The following is a 27,024-nucleotide window of genomic DNA, read 5'->3' as shown; positions in this document are numbered from 1 at the left end:
TTAGGAAAAAATAAAAATAAATTATTAAAAATAAAAAATAATTAAAATATTATATGTTTATTTAGAAACTAGCTGTTAGGAATAATGTTAATTTTAATAATTACATAAAATGTTAAAATAATATATATTTATTTACAACTAGATTTTATAAAATATCTTAATTAATATTTCAATAAATAAGGTCAATGAACTATTATATCAAAGTTTTTATATCAATGAACATTGAATTTGGTATCAAGGACCTTCCAGATAGTGTCAAGGAAACTATAAGACAAGATTGTGTTGTTATTCTTAGAAAGGCTAGCCCTCCCAAGAAAAACCTTAGCAAAGCAGAGTTTCTTGCCCTTAAGTCCCTAAGAGACAGCCCTGACATTGTTGTCCTTAAAGCTGACAAAGGTGGAGTTGTCGTTATTCTTGATAAGTCTGACTATGTCTCCAAAATGATTGACCATCTTTCTAATAGTGGAAGTTACATCAAGCTTAAGAAAAATCCCATTAAATCTGTTTCTAAGGAAGTATCAAGCACTATCAAGTCGAGTCTGTCCCTTAATCCTATGTCTCGTAAGCTCATAGAGAGAAATCCCCTTACCCCTAGAATTTATGGCCTTCCGAAGATTCATAAATCTGGGGCTCCCTTGAGGCCTATTGTTAACACTATAGGTGGTCCTACTTATCTTCTTGCCAAGTTCTTAGCTCACTGATTATTTTGTTAAAGACTCCACCTTCTTTATTCAAGAGTGGAAAGGTATCAAATTGGAACCTGGATATTTGTTGGTTACTTTTGACAGCGTATCCTTATACACCAAAATCCCCATCCAAGAGGCCATTGATATCATCAATCACATCACTGACAAAGACACTACCAAATTAGTTGAACTCTGTCTTGCTTCAACTTTCTTCAGTGTCCAAGGTGAGTTCTATGAGCAAATTTGCAGTGTTGTGATGGTTTCCCCTCTCTCCCCTATCATTGCTAACTTATTTATGGAAGATTTTGAAACCAAGGCTTTAGCCACAGGTCAATTTTTCCCTAAAAGTGGAAGAGGTTCGTTGATGATACATGTGTCATCTGCCCTCATGGTCGTGAGAAATTGGATCTGTTTCTAAACCACATTAATTCTCAAGTGGATTCCATCAAGTTCATGATGGAGGTGGAAGAGAAGGGATGCCTTCCCTTCCTTAACATTCACCTTTCTAGGATGGATGATGGTTCCGTTTGTCATCCAGTGTTTCGAAAGAAAACTCACATGGAACAATATCTCCATGTTTGTCTCTCATCACTTTCCGACTCAGAAATTTGGGGTTCTCAACACTCTTGCTACCCGTGCTCTAATAATCTTTGATGATAGCCACCTTAATCAATAAAAATCTCATCTTCTTGAGGTTTTTAGAAAAAATGGGTATAACAGATCTTAAAGCCTCAAGGCCTTTCACAAGGCATGCAAAGTGCCAAGAGTTAAACCTGCTCGTGTTGATCTTGTCTCTAAGGTTCATTGCCCGTATACCCAAGGAACCATGGATAGGATTGCCCATATCCTTAGGAAGATTAATGTCGGTTCCTCGTTCAGGCCTCTCCATACCATTAAGAATTCTCTGGGATCTATTAAAGACCCCATTGACCCTAAGGAAACGAAGGACATCTACCTTATTCCCTGTTCCTTTGGTATTCCCTATATTGGGGAAACATATAGGTCTATTAAACAGAGAATCCATGACCATGCTGCAGATATTAGACACAATCGATCCCACTCATTAGCCCTAGTCGAGCATGCAGAGAAAACAAAACACCATGTCTGCATTGAAGAATCCAAAGTCATTGTCAGGGTTGATCATTTCGACCATAGGAAGCTTAGGGAAGCGATTGAGATTGAAAGGCATGCCAAAAATCTTAATAGGGATGATGGTTAGAAATTAAGTAAGAGTTGGATTCCGGCTCTCACTTCTTGAGTCCTCCCTTTCTGCTCCCTGGTTATTTTTATTTCTAGCTTATTTTTAAGTTTTCATTTTACTTTTACTATTGTTTTCTTCGTTCATTTATTTCTTGATGATTTTTTCTTCTTTCCTCCTTTTTATTCATTTTATGTATCTATCTTGTTTCCCTTCATGCTTTGTAATTTATAAATATTGGAGTCTTTCTCTAACTTTTATTTTGCGCAATATTATTATTAGATCCCTTAATATATGTAATATATGTATATAACTTTTTATTTTAATTAGTAACCTCTTGTTTATTTATATTTTATAGAACCTATTCTTTAGCTTGAACTCTATACCTTGACCTTAGGTATATATTTTATCTATTTAGATTAAGGTAAGCCCAATGATTTTTTTTTATTAATTGATAATATCTTTTTAGGTATTAAAACATTAAAATAGATAGATTTAAAAACTTTGATATAATAGTTCATTGACCTTATTAATTGAAATGTTAATTAAGATATTTTATAAAAGCTAGTTCTAAATAAATATATATTATTTTAACACTTTAATTAATTATTAAAATTAACATTATTCCTAACAGCTAGTTTCTAAATAAACATATAATATTTTATTAATTTTTATTTTTAATAATTTATTTTTATTTTTTCCTAATGGCTAGTTTTAACCAAATATATTTTATTATTTTAATAAACAACTCCCCACCTCTAATAATTAATAATATTTTACTTACCTTATTAATTAACAATATCCTACTTACCTTATTAACTAATTTAATGGCTAGTTTTCAATAGCTAATTTTGGGCAATGATGCATCCATACTATTTATTCCTTAATATCGATTGATTCTTCACCTTGTCCTGAGGATGGACCACATAAGTTAGTTCGAAATGTTGACCGAATCATGATTATGTGATTAATCCGAAAGACATCTATCTACATTATGGATCACAAAAGTCTTATATCTAGGAAGGAGTGTGTTATGCTGCTAGCTAGGCTTGTGAAAGCAAGCGACTTTGACACTTAGAATCTTAGAAGACTTACGCACTTAGACAACATGACCGATCATGAAGTGGAAGTGCATGGGATGAGGGCGGGCTTGCTCAACATAAAAAGCTAAAAACCAAAACAAAGGAATGTTCACGAGTAGTTTCTTATATGAAGGCTGGTTGTGGTAGTGCAAGAACAATCGCAGGTATGTGTAGGAAGAACGAGAAGGGCTGTGATATGATTGTAAGAATTATGCATTAGGAGTAAATGAAGGTTGAAACCGACCATTGTAACATTGTGTTGTATTATAGTTTTGTGTATAATAAAGAAATGGATTACCAGGCTGGGCAATGGGGGGTTTCTCTCCCCTTTATGAAGTTGTTGCACAACTTATTCTTTCACTTGTATGGTTTATGGTTGATGTTAATGTTCTTATGCACATGATTTCATTGAAGTGAAGTGGAGATATGTTTGTGATGTTGAATGCATGTTAATTCCACAAACATAATAGAAGTATATGCACTAGAGGTGTAGTCTGGAAGTGATTATTCGTAAGTTGGTGAAACCATTGTAGTGAACCTTACGAGTTCCACAGCCCTAGGGAAATCAACATGTCTTAACTCGAGTGGATGCCCTGAATACATGAATGTAATGAATATAATAAAAGTGATTTAACAACCAAAACTCAACGGATTGAACTAACCCTCAAATAAATATATATATGATGTGATGTATGTTTGACTTTATATATATATATCTATATATATATATATATATATATATATATATATATATATATATATATATATATATATATATATATATCATCGTCTAACCTTTTCTTTGTCGGTTAGGGGCGTCTAAAGCAAGGCAACCAATATTTACAATGTTATACATCCATTAATACACCCTCTAAGGACCTCGGGACATGGGCACTCTGATGAGCCCCAATTTTTGGTACAATTTGGGCTCATTTTGGCCTATTTTACTTGCTCAACCATTCAACTTTTACTGTTTATGCATTCATTTCTTAGTATATTCGTGTGTTTGTAGGAAGAAGGGCAGACATTATATTTGTGTGGCTAATACATGTTGATTTCAGGTTTTTGGCATTAAAGAGAGCAAAAGACCACGTAGATGGAGACAAGGAGACAGCAAGGAGGACATTACAGGTTTATAGGGAGGTTGTCTACAGCCTTAAATGACTTCCCTCGTAATTATCACCTCAACTCCGAGCTCCAACAGCTCTCCCCACCGAGCTCAAAGGCAGCCAACTCGTTCTACAGGATTAGCAGTTTTACAGCAGTTTGACTTCAGTTGGACAGCCAAGCCCCACGAATGAAGGAAGCCAGCCTCATCATCATTTTGTATAAATATGCAAGCCGTAGCCTATGTTAGGGGCTTTTTGAACTTTGGAATTACATTTGTAATTGTTGTGCACGAGTTGCAAGCTTGGTGTTTGTTTTTGTGTAAGCCAGTTTTGGCATGACATTAGATTTTCGATATGAATAAAGGCAACCAGATTTGAATCTAGTTCTGAGCTTTTAAGGGAGCTATAGCTCTCAGGTTAGGGCCCAACCTGAGAGCAATAGACCTCCTCTGTGTTGTAATGTTAGTTACTTTTTGTTTCTAGCACTTTAGTTCATTGCTTTCCCATGCAATTCGAAATTATAGGTTGCTGAGTTAGTTTTTATGAATTTGAGTGAGTTTAGCTTATGGTTGAAATGCTTTCGGTTGTTTAGTTAGACTAGCAGGTTGATAATACATTGGAGCTCCAAGGAAAACGGTTGAGAAAGCCTCCACTGCCATCTCTGTTTGGAGATTGGGGTGCAGCCTACACCAACCACAAAAACACGCATTCCTTCACTTTTTACATGCTGCAACATAGTCTCTGTTATGACAGATTCTTTCATGCACTTCACACTTGCACCATACACCTTCATCACAGCTTCATGCACATTTCTCTTCATGCTTTGGATTGCTGTTCATTGAGTTCATAGCATAGGTAGCATAGGTTAATGAATTTTCGTCTTGGTGACAGTCATAAGCCATTTGATTTATTTACACTGCTCTTCATCGTTCCATTACCTTCTCCTTCGTCTCGATCACGCATGCAACCACATCCTTGACCTCTGCTCCGCTCTGTTATCTCCCAACCTCTTCCACTCCTCACGTAGCTCCATTCTCTTAACCTTTTGTTGTTCTAGCCCTCCATTTTCCAACCTACTCCATACACTCGTTCCCCATCCTACTTCTCCACTCTTGAGCCATCACCAACTTTATCCCTACCTTACATATCTCCCCCTACCGTTCCATCACACCACCATCACTTCAAACACCCACGGTAGGTCATCCTGTAGCAATTTGTAGACTTCCTGTAGAAACCCCTGCGTTTCCTATAGGATCCCCTGCAGACATCCTATAGGAGGCCACTCACTCGGTTGCTGAGCCTCTGAACGTGAGGAACCTCTGTGGACGGATGCTAAGGATCCCTGGGGACCTCTCCTAGCCTCCCCAACCTTTCCCACGCTTTCCTTCCTTCTGCATCACATCTGCACAACCAAACCCTAATAAGCACAAAATCACAACCACTCCATCCACTTAAAGAAAAAAATACAAAAACATGTCTTTTAAGATGCAAGTAGCTTAGATTCATGCATTTTCACTTATTAGAAGTAATGGCATCATTGGTAGAAGTTTCCTTCACATTCTTTGCATCATAGAGGTTAGACTAGTTAAATTAGGGTTTCTATGCTTTGATTTGCTTTCAGTTCATTTTTGTCAAGTAGATTAGTTTTCCTTGAGATAGCTTTCATCCATCATTTAGCAAGCTTCTTCTGAGAGCCTATAGAAGTTGGCTTGAGCCCTAGCGGACTTGTGCCAGCTGACCAAGTGACAGCTGCGACAAGAGCTAGTACTTGTGCATACAGCATTGTCGCTTCCAAGTTTGTACGAACTACCGGGTTGATAAAATTAAGAGACAGGAAGCCCCAGGAGTTGTAGCATTATTGCTACAATACTGGAGCTCACCATCTTTTTGGTGCCATTGCCGGGGAAGCGTCAGAGTATTAGTAATTGTTGCTTTTCTTCTACTTTCTTACTCTTGCTTCTGCTCAGTAGTTTATTTCATTTCCATTCTGCAAAAGTAGCATAGACATTTCCTGCTTTCATAGCATAGACATTTCCTGCTTTCATAGCTTAGCATTTCCTGCTTTCATATCTTAGCATTTCCTGCTTTCATAGCTTAGCATTTCCTGCTTTCATAGCTTAGCATTTCCTGCTTTCATAGCTTAACATTTCCTGCTTTCATAGATTAGCATTTCCTGCTTTCACAGATTAGTATTTCCTGCTTTCATAGATTAGTCTTTCCTGCTTTCATAGATTAGTATTTCTTGCTTTCATAGACTAGCATTTCCTGCTTTCCTAGATTAGCCTTTCAATTCCGCAATTTCATTTGAGCAAGATAGTTAGTTGTAGATCACTCTGTTTCAGTTTTGCAGGTACCAAAAGAAAAAGCAAAAGCGATCAAAAAAGAAAAGTCCTTTCCATTTCATGCCTCGTAGGAACCGAGATAAATCAGGCAAATTCCTACCCAACACCCCCACCACATCACTAAGTCACCCTTCTCTCTTCTTTGGTGACAGTGACCCAGAGGAACCTATAGGTGAACATCCTGAGATATACCAAGATCCTATAGAAGAAGAAGAGTTAGAGACCACTCCATCTGAAGCCATGGCTGATAATAGAAGAGAAGATGAGAGAATAGAAGGTGCCTTCCCCATCCGAGAGACCAATGGAGAGACGAAGATGAAGAACATTAGCCCCTCCGCCTTGCCTCACTTCCATGGACTGACCACTGAGGATCCTGATACCTTCTTGTTTGAGTTTGCTGTCCTTTGTAGAACCTATGACTATACTGAAGATGAGCAAAAGCTGAAGCTTTTCCCTTCAACTCTTAAGGATGCAGCATTACGCTGGTTCATGGGACTACCTGGGAATAGTATCACTACTTGGGCTCAGATGCAGCAAGCCTTCAACACCAAGTATAGGGATTACTGTAGGTCTAAGGAAACCAAGGGAGAAATCTTTCGGATGACCATGGGAAATGATGAGTCCTTAGAAGATTATGAGGAGAGGTTCCAACTTAGCTATAAGCGGGCCAGGTGCACACTTGACCCTGAATCCCTCAAGTTGGTCCTACTCCGAGGAGTCCCTGAAGATCTCTTAGATACCCTTCACATGTTAGCTGGGGGGGACATTTACCAACTGCCTTATGAGGACATCAAGACTGTGTTTAGAAATCACTCCAGGGCAGCTAGGAAACGAGGAAGAGGAAATCTCCTCTCCACTGGTGTCCCTTTCTCCAAACATGAGTTTACAAACCAATTAGAAGATCTTAAGAGTGAGGTGAGACAGACCATTGCCATGCAGCTGGACACATTCAGGATCCAGCAGAAGAAAGAAGAAGCTGAGAGAGCCTTGGCTGTCTTCTGCCCTAGGTGCACCAGAAGACACCCTAAGAACGAATGCCCATTGCACTCGGTTGAAGTGTGTTTCGTTTGTGAGGAAGACCATCCAACAAATCAGTGTCCAACCTCACCTGGGTTTAAAGCCATGTACCAAGGGACCGAAGCCCCCACTGAACCTCTCTACTTCATCAACCAAAGGAGGCCACAAGGATCTAGACCTTATCAGCAGGGAATGCAAGGGGCACCACAAGCTTATTACAACCCCAACCAATCGACTCCCATGCCTTCTTGGGGTCCCCCTGCTCATCCTTCCTGGTCCATGCCTCCTCCATGGTCTTATCCACCTCAGTACCCTACTCAACCTACTTCTCATTCATATCATTCACATGCCCAGTCACAGCCTCAGTGGAGTGCACCTCAGTCGGGGTGGAGGCCCCAATACAACACTCCTCCTGCCATTTTGCCTCCACCACCAGTTCAACCTCAGCCTTTACCTCCTGCTCCTCCAAGGCAACCTCAAATGCCTGCTCAACTGAACCCGAACCCCAACAATATACAGGCTCAGCAGGTATACACTGGGGAAACATCATGTCCTACCTATGCTGTGGAGATCCAGGAGATCAATCTTCGATCTGGGAAGACCCTTCCAGATCGCCAACCTCCTCCCCCAGAGGATGAGGAAGATAAACAGGAAAGTGAACCAAAGGCTATTCCACCCTTTCCTGAGAGACTAACAGCCACCACACAACCCAACCCAGAGGAGGATGAGCTTCTGGGAGAACTCCAGCAGTTGTGTGTGAAAATACCACTTCTCCAAGCCATCAAGGATGTGCCCATATACAACAAACTGGTTAAGGAAAAGTGCTTCAAACACCCAGGTAGGAGAAAGAAAGATGCCTCAACCATCAATGTCATAGGACAACTGTCTGACCTTATGCTAGGACAAATCATCTGCCCAAAGTATCTGGATCCTGGAAGTCCTGTAGTAGATGTTCACATCAATGGCACCATCATCCCTCACACCTTGATTGATCTGGGGGCCGCCATTAATGTGATGACCAGGGATACCATGCTCAAACTCAACCTTCAGGATTCGTTGAGGAAGACCTCGACAGTACTGCAACTAGCAGATCGCTCCACCGTGACTCCCGAAGGGATTGTGGAGGATGTCTTGGTCTCTATTGACTCTTGGGAATACCCTGCAGACTTCCTGGTTCTGCAACCAAAGGCAAAGCTTACTGGATATCCTCTCATTTTGGGAAGGCCTTGGTTAGCTACTGCAGATGCTTACATAAGTTGTCATGTAGGAAACATGACCATCAAAAATGGTCCCATGTCCAAGCAGCTAGTCCTATACCCTCCTGCCCAACCCTCCTTAGAGCATGACTTACCACTTTGGCTAGGAGAATGGGAGGAAGACGAGGTGTACTCAGCACCTCTGTGCACCCTAGATACCACTAGAAGAGACCCTCCAACCGAGGATGACTTGATTGAGACTTTGATCCAGAATCCACCTTCCAGTGCACTATCCTTAGAGAAGTTGGTGGAGGATGCCCAAGCTAGCTCCTTGGTGGATCTTTGTACAACCAACCCTGTCACTCCCAGAGTCAAGAATGTGGAGTTCGGCCCTGAGAGAGCATTAAAGATCAGCTCCTCCCTATCTCCTTCCCAGGAGAAGGAGTTGTGTAGCCTGTTGGCCAGCCACCTAGATGCTTTTGCTTGGAGCTATAAGGATATGAAAGGAGTCCATCCCTCGGTCTGTACCCATCATATATACATCAAAGAGGATTGTAAACTGGTTAGGCAACCCCAGAGGAGAATGAATCCAGCCCTTAAGGACATTGTCAAGGAAGAATTGCAGAAACTGTTGGATGCCGGATTCATCTACCCCATCTCAGATAGTGAATGGGTGTCCCCTTTGGTCTTGGTTCCCAAGAAAAATGGGAAATGGAGAATCTGTGTGGACTACCGAGAGCTGAACAAAGCTACCAAGAAAGACCATTTCCCTCTGCCTTTCATAGATCAAGTGTTGGATGGACTGGCAGGAAAGAAGTTCTTCTCTTTCCTGGATGGGTTTAGCGGGTACAACCAGATTCAAATCAGCCCGGAAGACCAAGATAAGACCACCTTCACTTGTCCTTGGGGTACCTTTGCCTACCGTGTCCTTCCCTTTGGGCTATGCAATGCTCCTGCTACCTTCCAGAGAGCTGTCTTAAGCATCTTCTCGGAGTTGGTCCATGATGCAGTAGAAATCTATATGGATGACTTTATCCCTTACGGGGCCAACTTCCAGGAAGCATTGTCCAATTTGGGAAAAGTCCTAACCAAGTGCATCGAGATGAACCTGTCCCTTAGCCCTGAAAAATGTGAATTCCTAATGACCGAAGGGACCGTGCTAGGCCATACCATCTCTCGCCAAGGGTTACAGGTGGATCCTAACAAAATTGCTCTAATCAAGAAGGTTCCACCTCCACAAAAGGTAAGGGATGTTAGGCGTTTCTTGGGATTAGCAGGATATTACCGAAGATTCATTAAAGACTTCAGCAAGCTAGCCTCGCCATTGTTTGGCCTGTTGGCAAAAGATGTGGAGTTTAATTGGACTGACGATTGTCAGAAGAGTTGGAATGAATTAAAAGACAAGTTAGTGTCAGCCCCAATCCTGAGAGGTCCAAACTGGGCCCTACCTTTCCACATCCACACTGATGCCTCGAAAAAAGCCATAGGTGCAGCCTTAGGACAAGTTGAGCAAAAAATTCCATATGCCATTTACTTCGTTAGCAAAAACTTGTCCAAAGCTGAGCTGAATTACACTGTAACCGAGAAAGAATTCTTAGCTGTGGTCCATGCACTGAACAAGTTCCGACATTATATCACTGGTTATCAAACATTTGTACATACTGACCATGCTGCAATTTGATATTTAATGAATAAACCAGATGTGAATGCTCGTATTATTAGATGGTTACTTTTATTGCAGCAGTTTGACCTAACCATTGTTGACAAACCAGGTAGAGAAAATGTTGTTGCTGACTTTTTATCTAGATTGGATTTATCTGCAGGTCTGGATGGAATAGTGGATGACCAGATGCCCGATGAACATCTGTTTGCTATCTCAGTACTCTCTCCATGGTTTGCTGATATAGCAAACTACCTTGTTTCAGCACAGTTCCCTCCGCATCTCTCTTCGAGAGAAAAGAGCAGAATCATCAGAAAGAGTGCCTCATTTACCTGGATCGGGGGCAATCTGTTCAAGCTTGGCCCCGATCAGATCTTAAGGCATTGTGTAAGGGAGGAGGAAGTCTTTGACATCCTCCTCACCTGTCATGATGGGCCTTGTGAAGGACATTTTGCAGCAAAGAGAACTGCCTTCAAAATCCTACAGGCAGGCTACTATTGGCCCACACTTCATCAAGATGTCAGAAGATATGTCAGCCAGTGCGACCAATGCCAAAGAATGGGGAAACCGACCCAAAGGGATGAGATGCCTCTCCAACCTCAAGTGACTCTTGAGCCATTTGAGAAGTGGGGTATGGACTTTGTGGGCCCAATCAATCCTCCTTCGAGGCAAAGGTCTTACATCATTGTGTGCACTGACTACCTGACGAAGTGGGCAGAGACCAAAGCAATCAAAGTAGCAACAAAAGAAAAGGTGGTCGAGTTCTTAAGAGAAAACATCTTCTATAAGTTTGGCTATCCAAGAGAGCTGGTCACCGATCAAGGGAGCCAGTTCACCTCCAACCTGGTTGAAGATCTACTAGCTCATCACAAGATCAAGCATAGAACTTCCACCCCCTATCATCCTCAAGCAAATGGGCAGGTGGAAGTCACCAATAGAGCATTAGAAGGGATATTGACCAAGGTGGTGAGCAGCAGCAGAAAGGACTGGGCAGATCGCCTGGTTGAAGCCACATGGGCTTACAACACCACTTGGAAGACCACCATCGGCTTCACACCTTATGAGCTGGTCTATGGGAAGAAAGCTTTGCTGTCCATTGAGTTCGAATACAACACTTTGAGGATGGCAGCTCAGCTGGATCTAGGTCTCAGCCATGCACAACATGAAAGGCTATTGCAGCTGAATGGACTGGATGAGCACCGCATGTAGGCCCTCCTTCACTTAGAAGTGGTTCAACTTCAGAGAAAGCTGTGGCATGACCAACATCTCCATGACAAGCAATTTCAGTCGGGAGATTGGGCTTTGTTGTATGACTCCAGATACAAAGATTTCAAGGGGAAGCTGAGAACCAGATGGCTCGGGCCATATTCAGTGGAAAAATGTCATGACAATGGATCTGTCCTTATTCGGACCATTGATGAGGAAGCCATCCCCATGCTTGTCAATGGGCATCGATTGAAGATCTACAGGAAGCCTCCCTCAAGACAAGAGTTCATCAAAACTATGGAGAAGGCAGTATTGGTCATAGAGAAGGGTTCTGCCCCTGCTTTGGGCATACCCTGAAGAATCTAAAAAAAATAAAAAAATAATAATAATAATAATAAATAAAGAATAAAGATCCTTGGATGAAAACCTTTCTGAGGCGCCCAAGGCAGGTGGTAGGGGTGAAAACCTCATTGAGGCGCCCCTGCTATCTTTCAAAAAAAGAGAAAAGAGATAAAGATCCTTGAGTGAAAACCTCTTTGAGGCGCTTAAGGCAGGTGGTAGGGGTGAAAACCTCATTGAGGCGCCCCTGCTATCTTTCCAAAAAAAAAAAAGAGAAAAAAAACACACAAAAAAAAAAAAGAAGAAAGAAGAGAAAAAACAAACAAAAAGAAAAATACAAGATCAGCAAGTTTATTATGTGAAAGTTGCATGCAGATTGCAGGTGTTCTATGGAGGAGAGGAAGCCTCTCAACTCAAGGCCAAGGGTCCTTATCATGCAGCCAGGACACCTCACCAGCACCTCCTCCAAGAATGCTCATTTTCTTCAAGGTATGTGCACTTTCATTACAGCTTGAGTCTTCTACAGGAAGACGCAGATTTTCTACAGGAAGATGCGGATTTTCTACAGGAAGGTGCAGAAGTTCTACAGGAAGAGCTGCCTTTCTACAGGAAGCTCCGTATTTCTACAGGAAACTTCCTGTAGAAGCTCAGAATGGCCCAGAATGCATTTCATGAACAGATCTGGCGGTTAAGGGTGGGTTTGGACGCATGCATGCCACCATTGTCAACCATGCACATTGCTGCAACATTATTCCACCATCCGTGTCGCCATGCAACAAAGTACCTGCATAAAAAAAAAAGGCAGATCGATGAGTTCTCGGGAAAAGTAAACTGTCAATGAAAAAAAGCCGGAGATCTCACCTCCTGTTCACCACACTCGTCCAGAACCACCGAGCATGATCGTGAGGCCATCTATCGTCGTGCAGCATGCACTCGAGGAGGAAGAACGGTACCAAGACATCCCGCGGGAGTCCTGTAACCGTTAAACCTGCTAGAGTGGATACCATTCACCGCACGGGCCACCTGAAGTAAAATGTGGGCGCATGCAACCAAAGCATGCCATCTATCAGCGGCAACTCGTGAACATAAACCTCCGGGACTGTGTAAGATCACCAGCAGCAGGTAAATCGATTCCTTAGCATCCCAAAGAGCCGAAACACCGTGTACAGCCACGCAGGTAAGTGTCTCAACCCTTCTCTCCTTCAGACTGCATGAATGATTACTTTGATTGATTGCTAAGCGTAAAGGTGAATGGGTTGAGCATCGGTGTGGCCATTTGGCCGGCCACGTCAGTCAGTGAATGGTCCAATTGGATGTATGAGTGGCGGCCAGGACAAAACGTATGGGCAGCATGCACGTGAGAAATCTTGTCGGGAAAGAACGACTAATAGAAAAGGCGGCGGTAGATCCGCGGGAATTGATGCGGCAGCAAGGGAACGCACAGTTGAATGATGGGGATGACGTCACCCAACGGTCCGGCGGGGACAGCTCACCCCCCGCGCCACGAGTTCCGCCGAATTCAAAATCTAAGCGGCTAGATCGCATTCATGCATGCACCAACCACCAGTTTGAACTCGAGCGGCGATCCTGATCCTTTTGCAGAGTGATACGCCGAGTCTTTGGCTATCAGAGCGGTCGAAGAAGCACACCCAAGGCGCAGACCGACTGCAGACTCTCCCGAAAAAATCGCGCGCGGCATTCTACAGGAACACTGCATTCTACAGGAACGCTGCCATCCTACAGGAACACAGTCTTCTACAGGAAAGCGGGTGCCTCACGTAAAAAGGTGGCCGAGTAACGAGGTAACCCTGGACTTTTCATGCAACTGGTCATTAAAGGTGGTAGGATTGTCATTCACCGTCTGGTTATAGAGAAAGTGGTGAAATTGTTGTCTGTGTGCCTATACTGTCATTCTACAGGATTGCTGAGTAATTAGACTGTGTCATAACATTTTGTGGGTTGTGCGCATTTTTCTACACTCTGTCTCCGAAACTAAACTCTCTTCCACCATCACCACCTCCGGTTAAGAAAACTGTGCCACCATGCCGGGTGGGTTTATTAGGCGAGAACCCACTGATTCAGATAAATTGAGGAGAAATCAGGAAGTGGTGGAGCTCTTCACCCGAGCACAATGGATGTCATTTTGTGATAAGCTGCAGGGTTACGATGATGAAGTGGCCGAGGAATTCTTGCAGGCCTTGAGAACAAAATCTAAAACGCTGGCCACAGTGAATTTCAGAGGCCTAAGCCTCAAGCTCACCCCGCAATCTATCAGTAGAATCACTGAACTGCCTATGGGTCTGCCGTGGGATAAAGAAGAACGAAAATTGAGCCAGCAGGCCAAGAAAGAGTTCTTCCCACCTGAGGAAGAATTCTCGGAGGACAAAAATGGGGTGCGAAGGACAAGCTTGTCGCCACCATGGAACGAAGTCAGCTTGCAAATCATGAAATATATCACCTGTGAAGGTCGTTATAGCATCGTGTATGCATATCACTTTCGGCTGCTCAATGAACTAAGACACCGGATTGATCTTCCTGCAGAGCAGAGACTGAGCATTCCTTACTTTTTGCTACAGTCCTTGATGGAGTGCGCTACAAAGCTCAAGGACGGCATACCGGATCAGGTCTCCCACCATGGGTTGATCAAGCTTCTTGTGGAGGACGCGCTCCACTCACATAAGGTTCCCCTCTCATGGGAATCATTTAGAAATTTAACGAGAGAAGGGGAAATAAAGATGTTGATTGAAGAAACGGGTTCCTCTAGCAGTGAGGAAGAAGAGGCAGTAGCTGAGAGTAAGAGAGGGAAAGGCCAAAAGATCCCGACTCCAGCACAGAAGAAAGACTGAAAAGAGAAGCATGAGGGAAAGGATGATAGAGCAAAAGAGGACACCCCCATCCTGTCAGCGAGAGAAAAGAGGTTGAAGAGTAGGACGGACAGAGCTGAGGTGGTCCCCGTCAGCCCAAGCACCTCATCAGCTCCTGCAGCCAAAGCCAAAAGCGAAATCCATGCAGCCAAGCAAGAAAAGGTGGTGACATCTGCGTCTACAGGAACGCAGAAACAGGCTTCTACAGGAAGCCCGAAAGCAGTCCCTACAGGAAAACAGAAGCAGGCTTCTACAGGAAGCCCAAGAACAACGCCTACAGGGAAGCAGCAATAGGCTTCTATAGGAAGCCCAAAAACACAGAAGCAGGCTTCTACAGGAAGCACGAGAACAACGCCTACAAGAAAGCAGCAACAGGCTTCTACAGGAAGCCCAAAAACTCAGACGCAGGCTCCTACAGGAAGCCCAAAAACAGAGAAGGGGTCTTCCACAGGAAGTCCGGCAGTGGTCAAAACCGGGTCTTCTACAGGAAGCCCAAAGCTCGTGAAGAAAGGGTCTTCTACAGGAGGGCCGAAAGTGGATAAAGCAGGGTCTTCTACAGGAAGCCCGAAAACAGAAAGGGAAGGGCCTTCCACAAGGAGCACTGGGAAAGTAAAAAGCAAGGAAGAGAAGGCTGGTATTCTCGAGAAGGAGGCAGCAGCTGCGCTGGCTGCCCTCAGCACACCTGCAAAGCCAAAGGAGAAGAGAGAGAGGGAGATCCCTCTACCTCTCAAAGCCAGGAGAAGTCAGAGAATGAAAATGGACAAGTCGCAGCCTCCACCCAGCAGCCAAACCACCTTAGGGGGTGTTCCTACTTCACCCAGCGAGAAATCTCCCTCTAAAACACCGGCCACCCCCGAGAAGGGAAGCCCGAAAGTCACCTCCTGGACACGAAAGATAGGCCAATCGCCTTCCGAAGCCCGGCTCAAAGAAACAGGAAAGAGGGAAGAAGTTCCACCCTCGTCACCACTAGGGGCAGAGAAGGCAGGGCCATCAAAAGCGGGAAAGAAAGAGCCTGTTCCAGTCCCTAGTCCTCGGCCAAGGACAAGGAGCAGGAGCAAGGTTGCTCAAGGATGAGCAAATGGTTTAGCTGGGGGGTGATGATGAGCCCCAATTTTTGGTACAATTTGGGCTCATTTTGGCCTATTTTACTTGCTCAACCATTCATCTTTTACTGTTTATGCATTCATTTCTTAGTATATTCGTGTGTTTGTAGGAAGAAGGGCAGACATTATATTTGTGTGGCTAATACATGTTGATTTCAGGTTTTTGGCATTAAAGAGAGCAAAAGACCACGTAGATGGAGACAAGGAGATAGCAAGGAGGACATTACAGGTTTATAGGGAGGTTGTCTACGGCCTTAAATGACTTCCCTCGTAATTATCACCTCAACTCCGAGCTCCAACAGCTCTCCCCACCGAGCTCAAAGGCAGCCAACTCGTTCTACAGGATCAACAGTTTTACAGCAGTTTGACTTCAGTTGGACAGCCAAGCCCCACGAATGAAGGAAGCTGGCCTCATCATCATTTTGTATAAATATGCAAGCCGTAGCCTATGTTAGGGGCTTTTTGAACTTTGGAATTACATTTGTAATTGCTGTGCACGAGTTGCAAGCTTGGTGTTTGTTTTTGTGTAAGCCAGTTTTGGCATGACATTAGATTTTCGATATGAATAAAGGCAACCAGATTTGAATCTAGTTCTGAGCTTTTAAGGGAGCTATAGCTCTCAGGTTAGGGCCCAACCTGAGAGCAATAGACCTCCTCTGTGTTGTAATGTTAGTTACGTTTCGTTTCCAGCACTTTAGTTCATTGCTTTCCCATGCAATTCGAAATTACAGGTTGCTGAGTTAGTTTTTATGAATTTGAGTGAGTTTAGCTTATGGTTGAAATGCTTTCGGTTGTTTAGTTAGACTAGCAGGTTGATAATATATTGGAGCTCCAAGGAAAATGGTTGAGAAAGCCTCCACTGCCATCTCTGTTTGGAGATTGGGGTGCAGCCTACACCAACCACAAAAACACGCATTCCTTCACTTTTTACATGCTGCAACATAGTCTCTGTTATGACAGATTCTTTCATGCACTTCACACTTGCACCATACACCTTCATCACAGCTTCATGCACATTTCTCTTCACGCTTTGGATTGCTGTTCATTGAGTTCATAGCACAGATAGCATAGGTTAATGAATTTTCGTCTTGGTGACAGTCATAAGCCATTTGATTTATTTACACTGCTCTTCATCGTTCCATTACCTTCTCCTTCGTCTCGATCACGCATGCAACCACATCCTTGACCTCTGCTCCGCTCTGTTATCTCCCAACCTCTTCCACTCCTCACATATCTCCATTCTCTTAACCTTTCGTTGTTCTAGCCCTCCATTTTCCAACCTACTCCATACACTCGTTCCCCATCCTACTTCTCCTCTCCTGAGCCATCACCAGCTTTATCCCTACCTTACATATCTCCCCCTACGGTTCCATCACACCACCATCACTTCAAACACCCACGGTAGGTCATCTTGTAGCAATTTGTAGACTTCCTGTAGAAACCCCTGCGTTTCCTGTAGGATCCCCTGCAGACATCCTGTAGGAGGCCACTCACTCGGTTGCTGAGCCTCTGAACGTGAGGAACCTCTGTGGACGGATGCTAAGGATCCCTGGGGACCTCTCCTAGCCTCCCCAACCTTTCCCATGCTTTCCTTCCTTCTGCATCACATCTGCACAACCAAACCCTAATAAGCACAAAATCACAACCACTCCATCCACTTAAAGACAAAAATACAAAAACATGTCTTTTAAGATGCAAGTAGCTTAGATTCATGCATTTTCACTTATTAGAAGTAATGGCATCATTGGTAGAAGTTTCCTTCACATTCTTTGCATCATAGAGGTTAGACTAGTTAAATTAGGGTTTCCTAGGGTTTCTATGCTTTGATTTGCTTTCAGTTCATTTTTGTCAAGTAGATTAGTTTTCCTTGAGATAGCTTTCGTCCATCATTTAGCAAGCTTCTTCTGAGAGCCTATAGAAGTTGGCTTGAGCCCTAGCGGACTTGTGCCATCTGACCAAGTGACAGCTGCGACAAGAGCTAGTACTTGTGCATACAGCACCGTCGCTTCCAAGTTTGTACGAACTACCGGGTTGATAAAATTAAGAGACAGGAAGCCCCAGGAGTTGTAGCATTATTGCTACAATACTAGAGCTCACCACACTCTGACATCTATTTACCAGTCAATCCATATAAGTAATTTTCAAGCAATCACTTTTTGGTTAATAGTTATGGAGATGTGTATGATATGATCACCCATCTTGTTGTTAGTATTGATGGCCATTGAAACGCGAAGGCGTGTGTATCATACGCCCATCCATTCTATTACTCATCTAAAAATTGTCACTGTTTGAACCACCGTCGACTTGAAATTTTCACTCGCCAGGTCCCTTATACCATCTCATCAACACCCATACCATCCATATGTCATTGATTTTTAATTTTGTATTTGAGCACGCTTGAATTTTGAAATATTTTTCTTCTCTTGAAGAAATTTTGGGACTTATATTTCTTAGTCCATCCTGTTCAGAGTCTCAACAAAGAAACATTGCGGCCTATGACTTGGGAGTGCTCGAGATTTTGGTGCTTAGTCTGCACTTGAACAATTGATTCTCTAGAAAAAAATTCTAATAGAATTGCGGACACATCCCTTAGAAGAGGAATCCTTAAGCTTAACATAGTGTCTATGGCTACTTGTTTATCTAAAGGTAATCCCTTGACATCTGAGGGTGGTACTTTCAGTCCCAATTTACTGGTAATCCAAGAAGCTTTAATGTGCGCTTTGATATTTACATTATGTATAGATTTTATTGTTAAATGGGCACTTCACCACAGTCAGGTGATTGCACTAAGGTATTTAAGGGATGTTGCATAGGAAGTGCTTGACTGTAATGACTTAGATAAATTGATTACATTATTATATCATTTAAGAGAGGAGTGTAGTATAAACATAAATGGCAAGTGGAGTAGCGGCAACAAGGGTGGTCGAATGGCACCAGAAGCCTTAAATTCCAAAGAATCATGTCGTCTTCTTTGACATAAGGATAGGCACCATTCCAGCACGACGAATTAAGATGGAGCTCTTTTCCGATATTGTTCCCAAAACAACTGAAAACTTTCAGTAGTTTTGCATAGGGGAATACAGGAAAGTAGGCATTCCTAATGGCTATAATGATTGTCGTTTTCACAGGGTTATTGTAACAACCTTGGTTAAAAATACATGTAATAATCTTAATAAAATAAAAGTACTACCAAGGTCATGGGACACGTATTCCAAGCTGAATGCTCGGAAAAACATCCTAGTGGGTATTCATTTGTTTTATTATGGCTAAGGAAATTGGCAAAGGCATTGAAAAGGAAAAGAGACATTTATTGATATTTTATTTGTGAAATTAATGGAAATTAGGAGAAAAGAAAGGTGAAAGGTCAGAGGTTGCATGTGAGGAGGAAATTAAAGGAAAATAGAGGAACTTGAAGAAAATAGAGACCTCATTAATAAAAAGGCTTTTGAGGATCAATTCACAACCTTTTGTTAGTTCATTTTTGGATCTCTCTCTTTATTCTCTCTCATACTCTTGCACACTTAGAGCATTCTTGGAGCACTCTAACATTGGAGAAAGGAAGGCAAAGGAAGGACAAGAAAGCAAAGGAAAGCAAGGATCAAGAAAAGTAGAGTTGGATCAAGCAGCTACAACGAGATTACTTGCAGGTATCGAGTTGCATGTATGATTTCCTTACTAGTTTTGGCATGCATGGTATTTCCATATGTGTATTTGGTTCTCTTGTGGTCATTGACATGGCTCTTTCCAGGTGTGATAGTGGTTTTCATCTTTACCTTGCTTTCTGGATAGCCATGGTTTGATGGGGTTATTTTCTTTGGTTGAGCTGGATTGTCGAATGGTTTTGGAACCGGGTGAGATGGTCTCAGGAAAATTCCCAAGGGCTTGGGAATCCCTTAACCTGTATTGACGTGATACACAGTAAAGCCTAATGGTGGATATGGGAAAATTCCTAAAAGTATTGGTGAATAAATCTGGAGGCATCCATGCTTGTTTAGGGCCTAGCGATCCCTTGATTGATTTTGGCGGGATTGCAGTAAATCTTGGTAGTGAATGTTTATTGTTTGGCATAGGAATAACTTGACTGATAATGGCAGGATTGCATTAAATCCTAGTTGTATAGATGAGGGTTTCGGGCCTAGAAATCCCTTTACCGGTAATGGAGGGATATGCGGTAAAGCCTAAGGCTACACTAGTTGCTTTTTCTGAATCCCACATTCATGCTTGGAATATGGCATAGAGGTGATTGGTTGAAAGAAACATTTGGTTCAGCGCAATCTATGGTCGGGTGGTACATGAAATTCCTTGACTTGGTTGGCTTTTTCATATGTTAATACGATCCATTTTCCCCTTGTATTTCATGAGTATTTATACTTGTTATGATGTGGCTTTGATGGTTGTTCTATTACTATTATTATTCTGGTTATATGTTGGTTATAAGCATGGTTTTATGACAGATTCTAGTTATGGATCTTGTCATGTTTTATTAGTAAATGAATGGTTAATGAATGTATGACCTAATAGATGATAATGCAACTATTATGAGAGGGCATCAGACCTTCTTGACAATTCTCAGATAAGTATGAGATCCATATGTTCAGATATGTAATTATGATCTGTAGATTACATGTTCATGATGTGTTTTGACGAAATGATTGTCATGGTTAGGCATTTCTAGGTCAATTTATTATCTATGTTTTGTATGGAAGGCTTTGTTCTAGTGTCAATTATTATTCTATAAAGTTTCATCAAGTTCTGGGCAGTGGTCTTGAGACTAGCCCTGAAAAAGTGGCTCAAATATCATGGTTTCAAGCACAGAACCGGGTGAAATACACTACAGTCGCTCCCTTGCAGGCTTATGCACCCTCAACATCCTTACCTTTATCACTAGAAATATGCACTGCAAATAAAACACATCCTTTCCTATGACAATGCTTTTCCTGCATAGCTATAACCATTCTAACCAAATATATGCTTTACCTTTGAGACTTAAAAGAGTTATCTTTGCTTTCATGTTTTCTGAGTAATCATGCACTCTAAAGAATTTCCTCATGCCAAGAAAATAAGCCTCCGCATCCTACAATTTCTTCATCTCTCCATCAAACGTAGGTGAGTTTTCCTTCTTGTACTCATCTGGAAAATATCCCCTATCATTCCTCCTATACGGATAATAATGATGACAATCATGATGTCTGTCAAAACCAGAACTAGAGAAATACATGTGTCCAGTACCTCTCCTATCCAGAGTGTCCAACATCCTGCCATCTCGGATAGTGTTAGATCTATCTGACCTGTGTCTACTATGAGACCTGTTGCCATATGCCCCATTAGTTCTATCCTCATGTCCATGGCTGATCCGAAGAGGTCCCTGTCGTTGCAAATTTGACAAACTATGAAGTAATATTGTATTCACCTTTGCTTGTTTCTCTTGTGCCAGCATGATTTTTTCATTGTCTGCTTTGCAACTCCTTATTTCTTCCTTTTGGCTTCTCAAGGTGTCTACTAAGTAACAAGAGTGCCACACACCACGCTGCCCATCTGATGCATAGGGAGATTCTATGTAGTCTACCACCTTGCTAGCCATCTGATCTCTTTCCTACAAGGCCTACTATGTTAGCTAAACCAAATCACCATAAATCAACGTACCTTAAAATCGCTAAAGGAGGATACCTTGTCTACAGGATCATCAAATCAATGCGATGCATGTGAAACATAACCATAATAACATATAGACATATAAATAAGTGCATCAATGCATAACTATCATACTAACTAGGGTCCAGTCATCAATGCAAGGCCATATCAACAATGCATGCTATGACCTCATGCATGAAAACAACCAATACTTCAGTATACACATTGCCTCATGCAACTATCCACTTGCATAAGCAATGCCTAATCAACTACACATACGCATAATCGCATGTAGTCGAGCATAAGTGATCAATTCTAGTAATCAACCTACACGATTGATGCATGCAATCAAATAACCAAGAATGCAACCCAGTGTACAAGGATGTAATCAAGCTACATATAATTGTATAACCGGTCATATACTCCTGACGATGCATTCCATAAAATTAACATCAAGTTCCTCATGATAACGTTACTACTACCATGATCAGTATGATGCAATGCAACAAGTACATGGAACACAAGTGTAAGAGCCACACATGCAACTAATATGCATGCATGACCAACAAATTCACCTATATCTGTAGCACCAGATATGACCCAAAGAGAGCATAACCATGCTCTGATACAATCTGTAACACCCCCCCCCCCCCCAAGTCTACCGAAAGTAACCATGCCAACTAGGGTAAACATGAGAAGAGAGGTTAGTACAATCAGATTCGACCTCCTATGTCACCTTAAGAAAGTGGAATCAACGAAACATCGTATACAATCCTCCAACATCATCAACAGACCCCTCAGGAGACGATCAGCCACTCAGACAACCTGTCCCTAGGTTCCACTGCTATTCTGCAACTCTTAGCCCTTAGTCTCTTTGATGTTATGGGTAAGGGAGCGACCACCAACTCAAATTCACTCTCACCTACCTACCTGCTAGTGATTGTGGTCTAGAATTTCCATTTTTGTGCCAACGATTCTGGGATTTGAGCCACTTTTCTAGCCTAGAATCCTGGCCTCTACCTAGAACTTGTTGTAACTGTCATAAATAATTAAAAACATAATAAGAATGTTGATCAATCAAAATGACCCTCAATACTAGGCCTGAGTATCCCCAGCTGGGACTCACATTCTGTCAAACACTTGGCATCAATGCAACCTACAGGTCTAGGATACAAGACAAAGCATAAATGACTGAAACAACTTATGAAACATCATCAGAAGGATCACCTCCTTCTCCATTGAACTAATATATCATCAATTAGGTCTTGCATCCATCCATTTAACAGTTACAAGTAAATACATGAAATAACCATGACATAAACCAGTCACATAACCATGCTTATAACCACCATTAAACCATGTAAATAACAGAGATAGGAAAACCATTAAATCCATATATAAATCAGTAAAAAAGTAAGAGAACTTAGCTTTTATTAATCATAGGAAAATTCGACCAGGTTCGGGACTTCCACATACCATCCAACCATAGACATGGCTGAACCAAATCTCTCTTTCAGCCAGCCACCCCCGTTCCATATTCCAAGCATGAATGTGGGATCTCATAGAAAAAACAATCCTAGAACAACTAAGGGAATCCATAGGTTAAATCACCTCCACCCTCACCAAACCGTGATCACACCAAAACCGGTGCTCCGATCACAACCAAACAGAACTTGGAATGCCATCCAAAATCCATCACTATCCTTGAGGAATTTTCTATCTCCTTGTCTCTCAGGCTTTACCGCAATCCAAACCTAGATCACTAGGCCCTAAACTAAGACTTCTCCCTCAGGCTTTACCGTGTATCTCGCCAAAACCGGTCAAGGGATTCCTAGGCCTTTGGGAATGAACCTTGAGACCACCTCTGCCCCGAATTCTGAAATCCATCTGGCAATTCCAAAGTTCCAAAACTGAAATAAGCATCCCAACATACCATGGCATCCGGAAAAAGGCTAGGCTAGGCTGAAAACCACTGTCATAACCCAACAAGACCATGCCACCAAAAGTAAGAGAACCATACACCAACATGAAAAACCATGCATGTCGAAACCAACTATGAAACCACACATGCAAAAGGTTACCTGCAAGTATTCCTGCTGAAGCTGCTTTATCCTTGCTTGCTTTTCCTTTCCCTTCCTTGCTTTCTCTTTCCTTGATCCAAACTAGAGTGCTCTAAGAAAACTCTAAGTGACCAAGAGAGAGAGAGAGAGAGAGAATCATGAGAGAGCTCCAAACTTGAACTTGACAAAGCCATGAACTGATCCTCAGAAGCCTTTTTATGCATGAGGCCTCTAATTTCTTCATTTTCCATTATTTCCTTCAATTTCCTCCTCACATGAAACCTCTGACCTTTTACCTTCCTTTATCCTAATTTCCTTTATTTTCATAAATAAATGTGCCAAATTTTTCTTTTTTCCTTTTAATGCCTTAACCTTAGCCTTTACCAATTTTCCTTAGCCAAAACATACATCCAGTGACGCCCACTAGGATATCTTTGCCCAACATTCAACTTGGAATAAGTTTCCCTTAACCATGGTCTTATTTTTCTTTATTTAAATTTTATTACATGAACTTTTCACAAGGGCTATTACAGAGGCTTTTAGTGCCATTCGACCACCCTTGTTACCACTGCTCCACTTGCCATTTATGTCAATACTACACTCCTCTCTTGAATGATATAATCATGTAATCAATTTATCTAAGCCATTACATTCAAGCACTTCCTCTGCAACGTCCCTTAAAGACCTTACTGCAATCATTTGACTGTGGTAAAGCGACCATTTAAAAATAAAATTTATACATAATGCGAATATTAGAGCGCACATTAAAGCTTATGGGATTACCAGTAAATTGGGATCGAAAGTACCGTCCTCAAATGTCAAGGGATTACCTTTAGATAAACCAGTAGCCATAGACACTGTGTTAAGCTTGAGGATTCCTCTTCCAAGGGATGTATCTGCACTTCTATGAGAATTGTGTCTGTAGAATCCACCATCCAAGTGCAGAATAAGCACCAAATCCCGAGCACTCCCAAGTCAGAGGCCACAATGTTTCTTTGCTAAGACTTTGATTAGGATGGGCTATGAAATGTAAGTCCCATAATTTCTTCAGAAGAAGAAAAATATTTCAAAACTCAAGCGCGCCTAATTAAAAAATTGAAAATGAATGAGTAGGGATGGTATGGGTGCCTATGAGATGGTATGCAGGACTTGGCGAGTGCAAATGTCAAGGCTACAATGGTTCAAACATTAACAATTTTTGGATGAGTAACAAAATGGATGTTAGGTCCCTATAATACTAGGATTACCCCATTACTATTGTATTTATATCTCTTATTAATATTTTTGTGCCCCTATTGTCCCCATATTGTTATTACTGTGCCCCATAGAATCCCTCTATTGTTATTTTTGTGCCTTTATATTATTATTGTTAGGTCAGCTGGGTTATATTGTGACTCCTTAGACTCCTATATATAGAAAGGAGGTTTTGTCATTTGAATCATAAAAGAATCATTCATTTGTGTAATGTAAAGGAGGTTTCCCCCTCGAAGAGGCTGAATTCTAAGGCGTTGATCTATCTTTTCTATCTTTTTGTGAGCTGGTTTCATAACATTTGGTATCAGAGCTTTGGATTCTAGCGTTTCGCTGCTCCAAATAGGTCAATGTGGCATTTTCGCTATAACTTTTTTTTCTGCGACGTTTCAGAAGCGAAAAAAACCCATTTGAGATGAAATCGCACTGAACCTTGTGTCCAAATTTCAAAGCTTTTCGCGCTATATTTGTGGATATCTGAGGAAGTTGGTCTTTTTATAGACTCCTGAATTACATTCCAAACAGGTGACCTGGGGAAAAATGTCATAACTTTCTCTCTGAGCATCAGATTGAATTTTCGTAAGAAGTTACAGAAAGAGGACGGACTGCAGTTTTTTGTTTATATTTTTTAGAGCCAAAGGTCAAAACAGGGACACGTGGCATGTCGTACAAGTTTGCTCTACTGAACTAGTCTATAATCAGGTCACTGTGGGAGATTTGACATAACTCTTCCATGGAGAATCCAATTTGGATTAGACTGGTGGCATTGGAGAGAGGACACAGAATGCTACTGTAGGTCGCAATTTCAGAATTGGATGATTCGAAATTACAGAGATACATCCGAGGCAATATCGAGTTCCTACAAAGTGAAAAAAGGTGTGTAGATTTTTTTTAATTTTTTCTTAAACTTGGTTTGAAAATTTATTTTGAAGGAATTCAAAGGGCATAGTAGAGCATTATTATCGGTAACTGATGCCCCAAGGAAAGAAAATGCAAACACCTAGTAAGCAACCTGAAAGCTCTAGCATGACTCATGAAGAAGAGGAAGAAATGCTACATGATATATCAAAATTACAAGACCAAGTGCAACAAATGTCACTCTCACAAAAGCTAACAGAAGCTAAGATAAATGGAGTGGAATATAAGATAAAGGGTGTGGAAGCTAAGATGGATGATTTGAAGATAGATATGAAGACAGATTTGAAGAGAGACATGGTAGATTTGAAGTCAGATTTGAAGACAGACATGGCAGATTTGAAGATAGATTTGACAAATTTTCTACAAGAAATACTTACAAATGGTGAAAGGGTAGTAAAGGAAACTCATGAAGCGAACAAAAGAAATGTTAATCATGATTTCATAGACTCTAATGTTGGATCGAAGACCCATCATATTCCAAAAATTGATATGAGGAAGTTTGATGGCAAGGATCCCGCAACATGGATATTACAGATGGAGCAATTTTTGATCTCAATAATGTGCAAAACACACAAAAGGTACGTATTGCAACTTTATATTTGGAACCAAATCAGTTTGTATGGTATCAATGGCTTTGCTCTCGTAAACAAATTATCACTTGGGCAATTTTTACGGAAGAATTGACAGCACATTATGAGGATACAAAAAGTAATACTTTTTTAGCCAATTGATAAGTCTCAAACAAAAGGGTTCAATAATGGAGCACATTGAAGAGTTCCAAAAATTGAACATAAGGGTAAAAAATATTCCAGAGGAGCATAGGATTGATGTGTTCATAGGGACTTTAAAGGATAATATCCAACATGACGTTTGCTTTTGGGAACCCGATTCATTAGAGAAGGCATTCAGGTTAGCAAGAAAAATGGAAAGCAAAATTATGGCAACCAGGGAGCATACCACTCACAACTATAAAGATGGAAGTGTTGTTGCCCCTAGTCTTCCACAACCTATAAGGTTGACACCACAACAATTGGAAAAAAAAAGAGCAAAAGGGCTTTGTTACAGTTGTGATAGCAAATACACTAAAGGTCATAAGTGTGCTGAGAAGAAATTATTCTACATAGATTGTGAAGAGGAAGAAGAAAAGGAGCAAGAAAGGTCAAAAGAAGAGGATATACTCTAGGAACAAAGCCTAGATAAAGAAGAAATGAATCCGACCATATCTTGTAATGCATTGGTGGGAATTACCACTCCTCAAACCATCAAGATGGAAAGACAAATCAAGAAGAAAAAGGTAATAGTGTTGATTGATTCAGGAAGTACCCACAATTTTATTCATTGTAAGGTAGCAAAAGAATTGAA

General features: G+C 41.5%; 1 protein-coding gene across 1 annotated transcript in view; it reads left to right on the top strand.

The window, feature by feature from the left end:
* Nucleotides 1-215: 215 nt before the first annotated feature.
* The window catches only part of LOC149243821 (lipase-like PAD4), a 106,260-nt gene continuing 79,451 nt past the window's right edge, over nucleotides 216-27,024 (top strand). Inside the window, exons 1-2 of the mRNA XM_089371319.1 lie at nucleotides 216-685; nucleotides 789-910. Of these exons, the coding sequence (XP_089227445.1) occupies nucleotides 216-685; nucleotides 789-910 (592 nt within the window). The remainder of the gene's footprint in view (nucleotides 686-788; nucleotides 911-27,024) is intronic.

Source organism: Pinus tabuliformis, chromosome 8 (genome assembly GCF_031772625.1).
Source record: "Pinus tabuliformis cultivar Carrire ecotype Pingquan chromosome 8, CPIR1, whole genome shotgun sequence".
Classification (NCBI taxonomy): Eukaryota; Viridiplantae; Streptophyta; class Pinopsida; order Pinales; family Pinaceae; genus Pinus; species Pinus tabuliformis.
The sequence above is the reverse complement of the archived record's forward strand: the minus strand, read 5'-3'. Positions and strand labels throughout refer to the sequence as shown.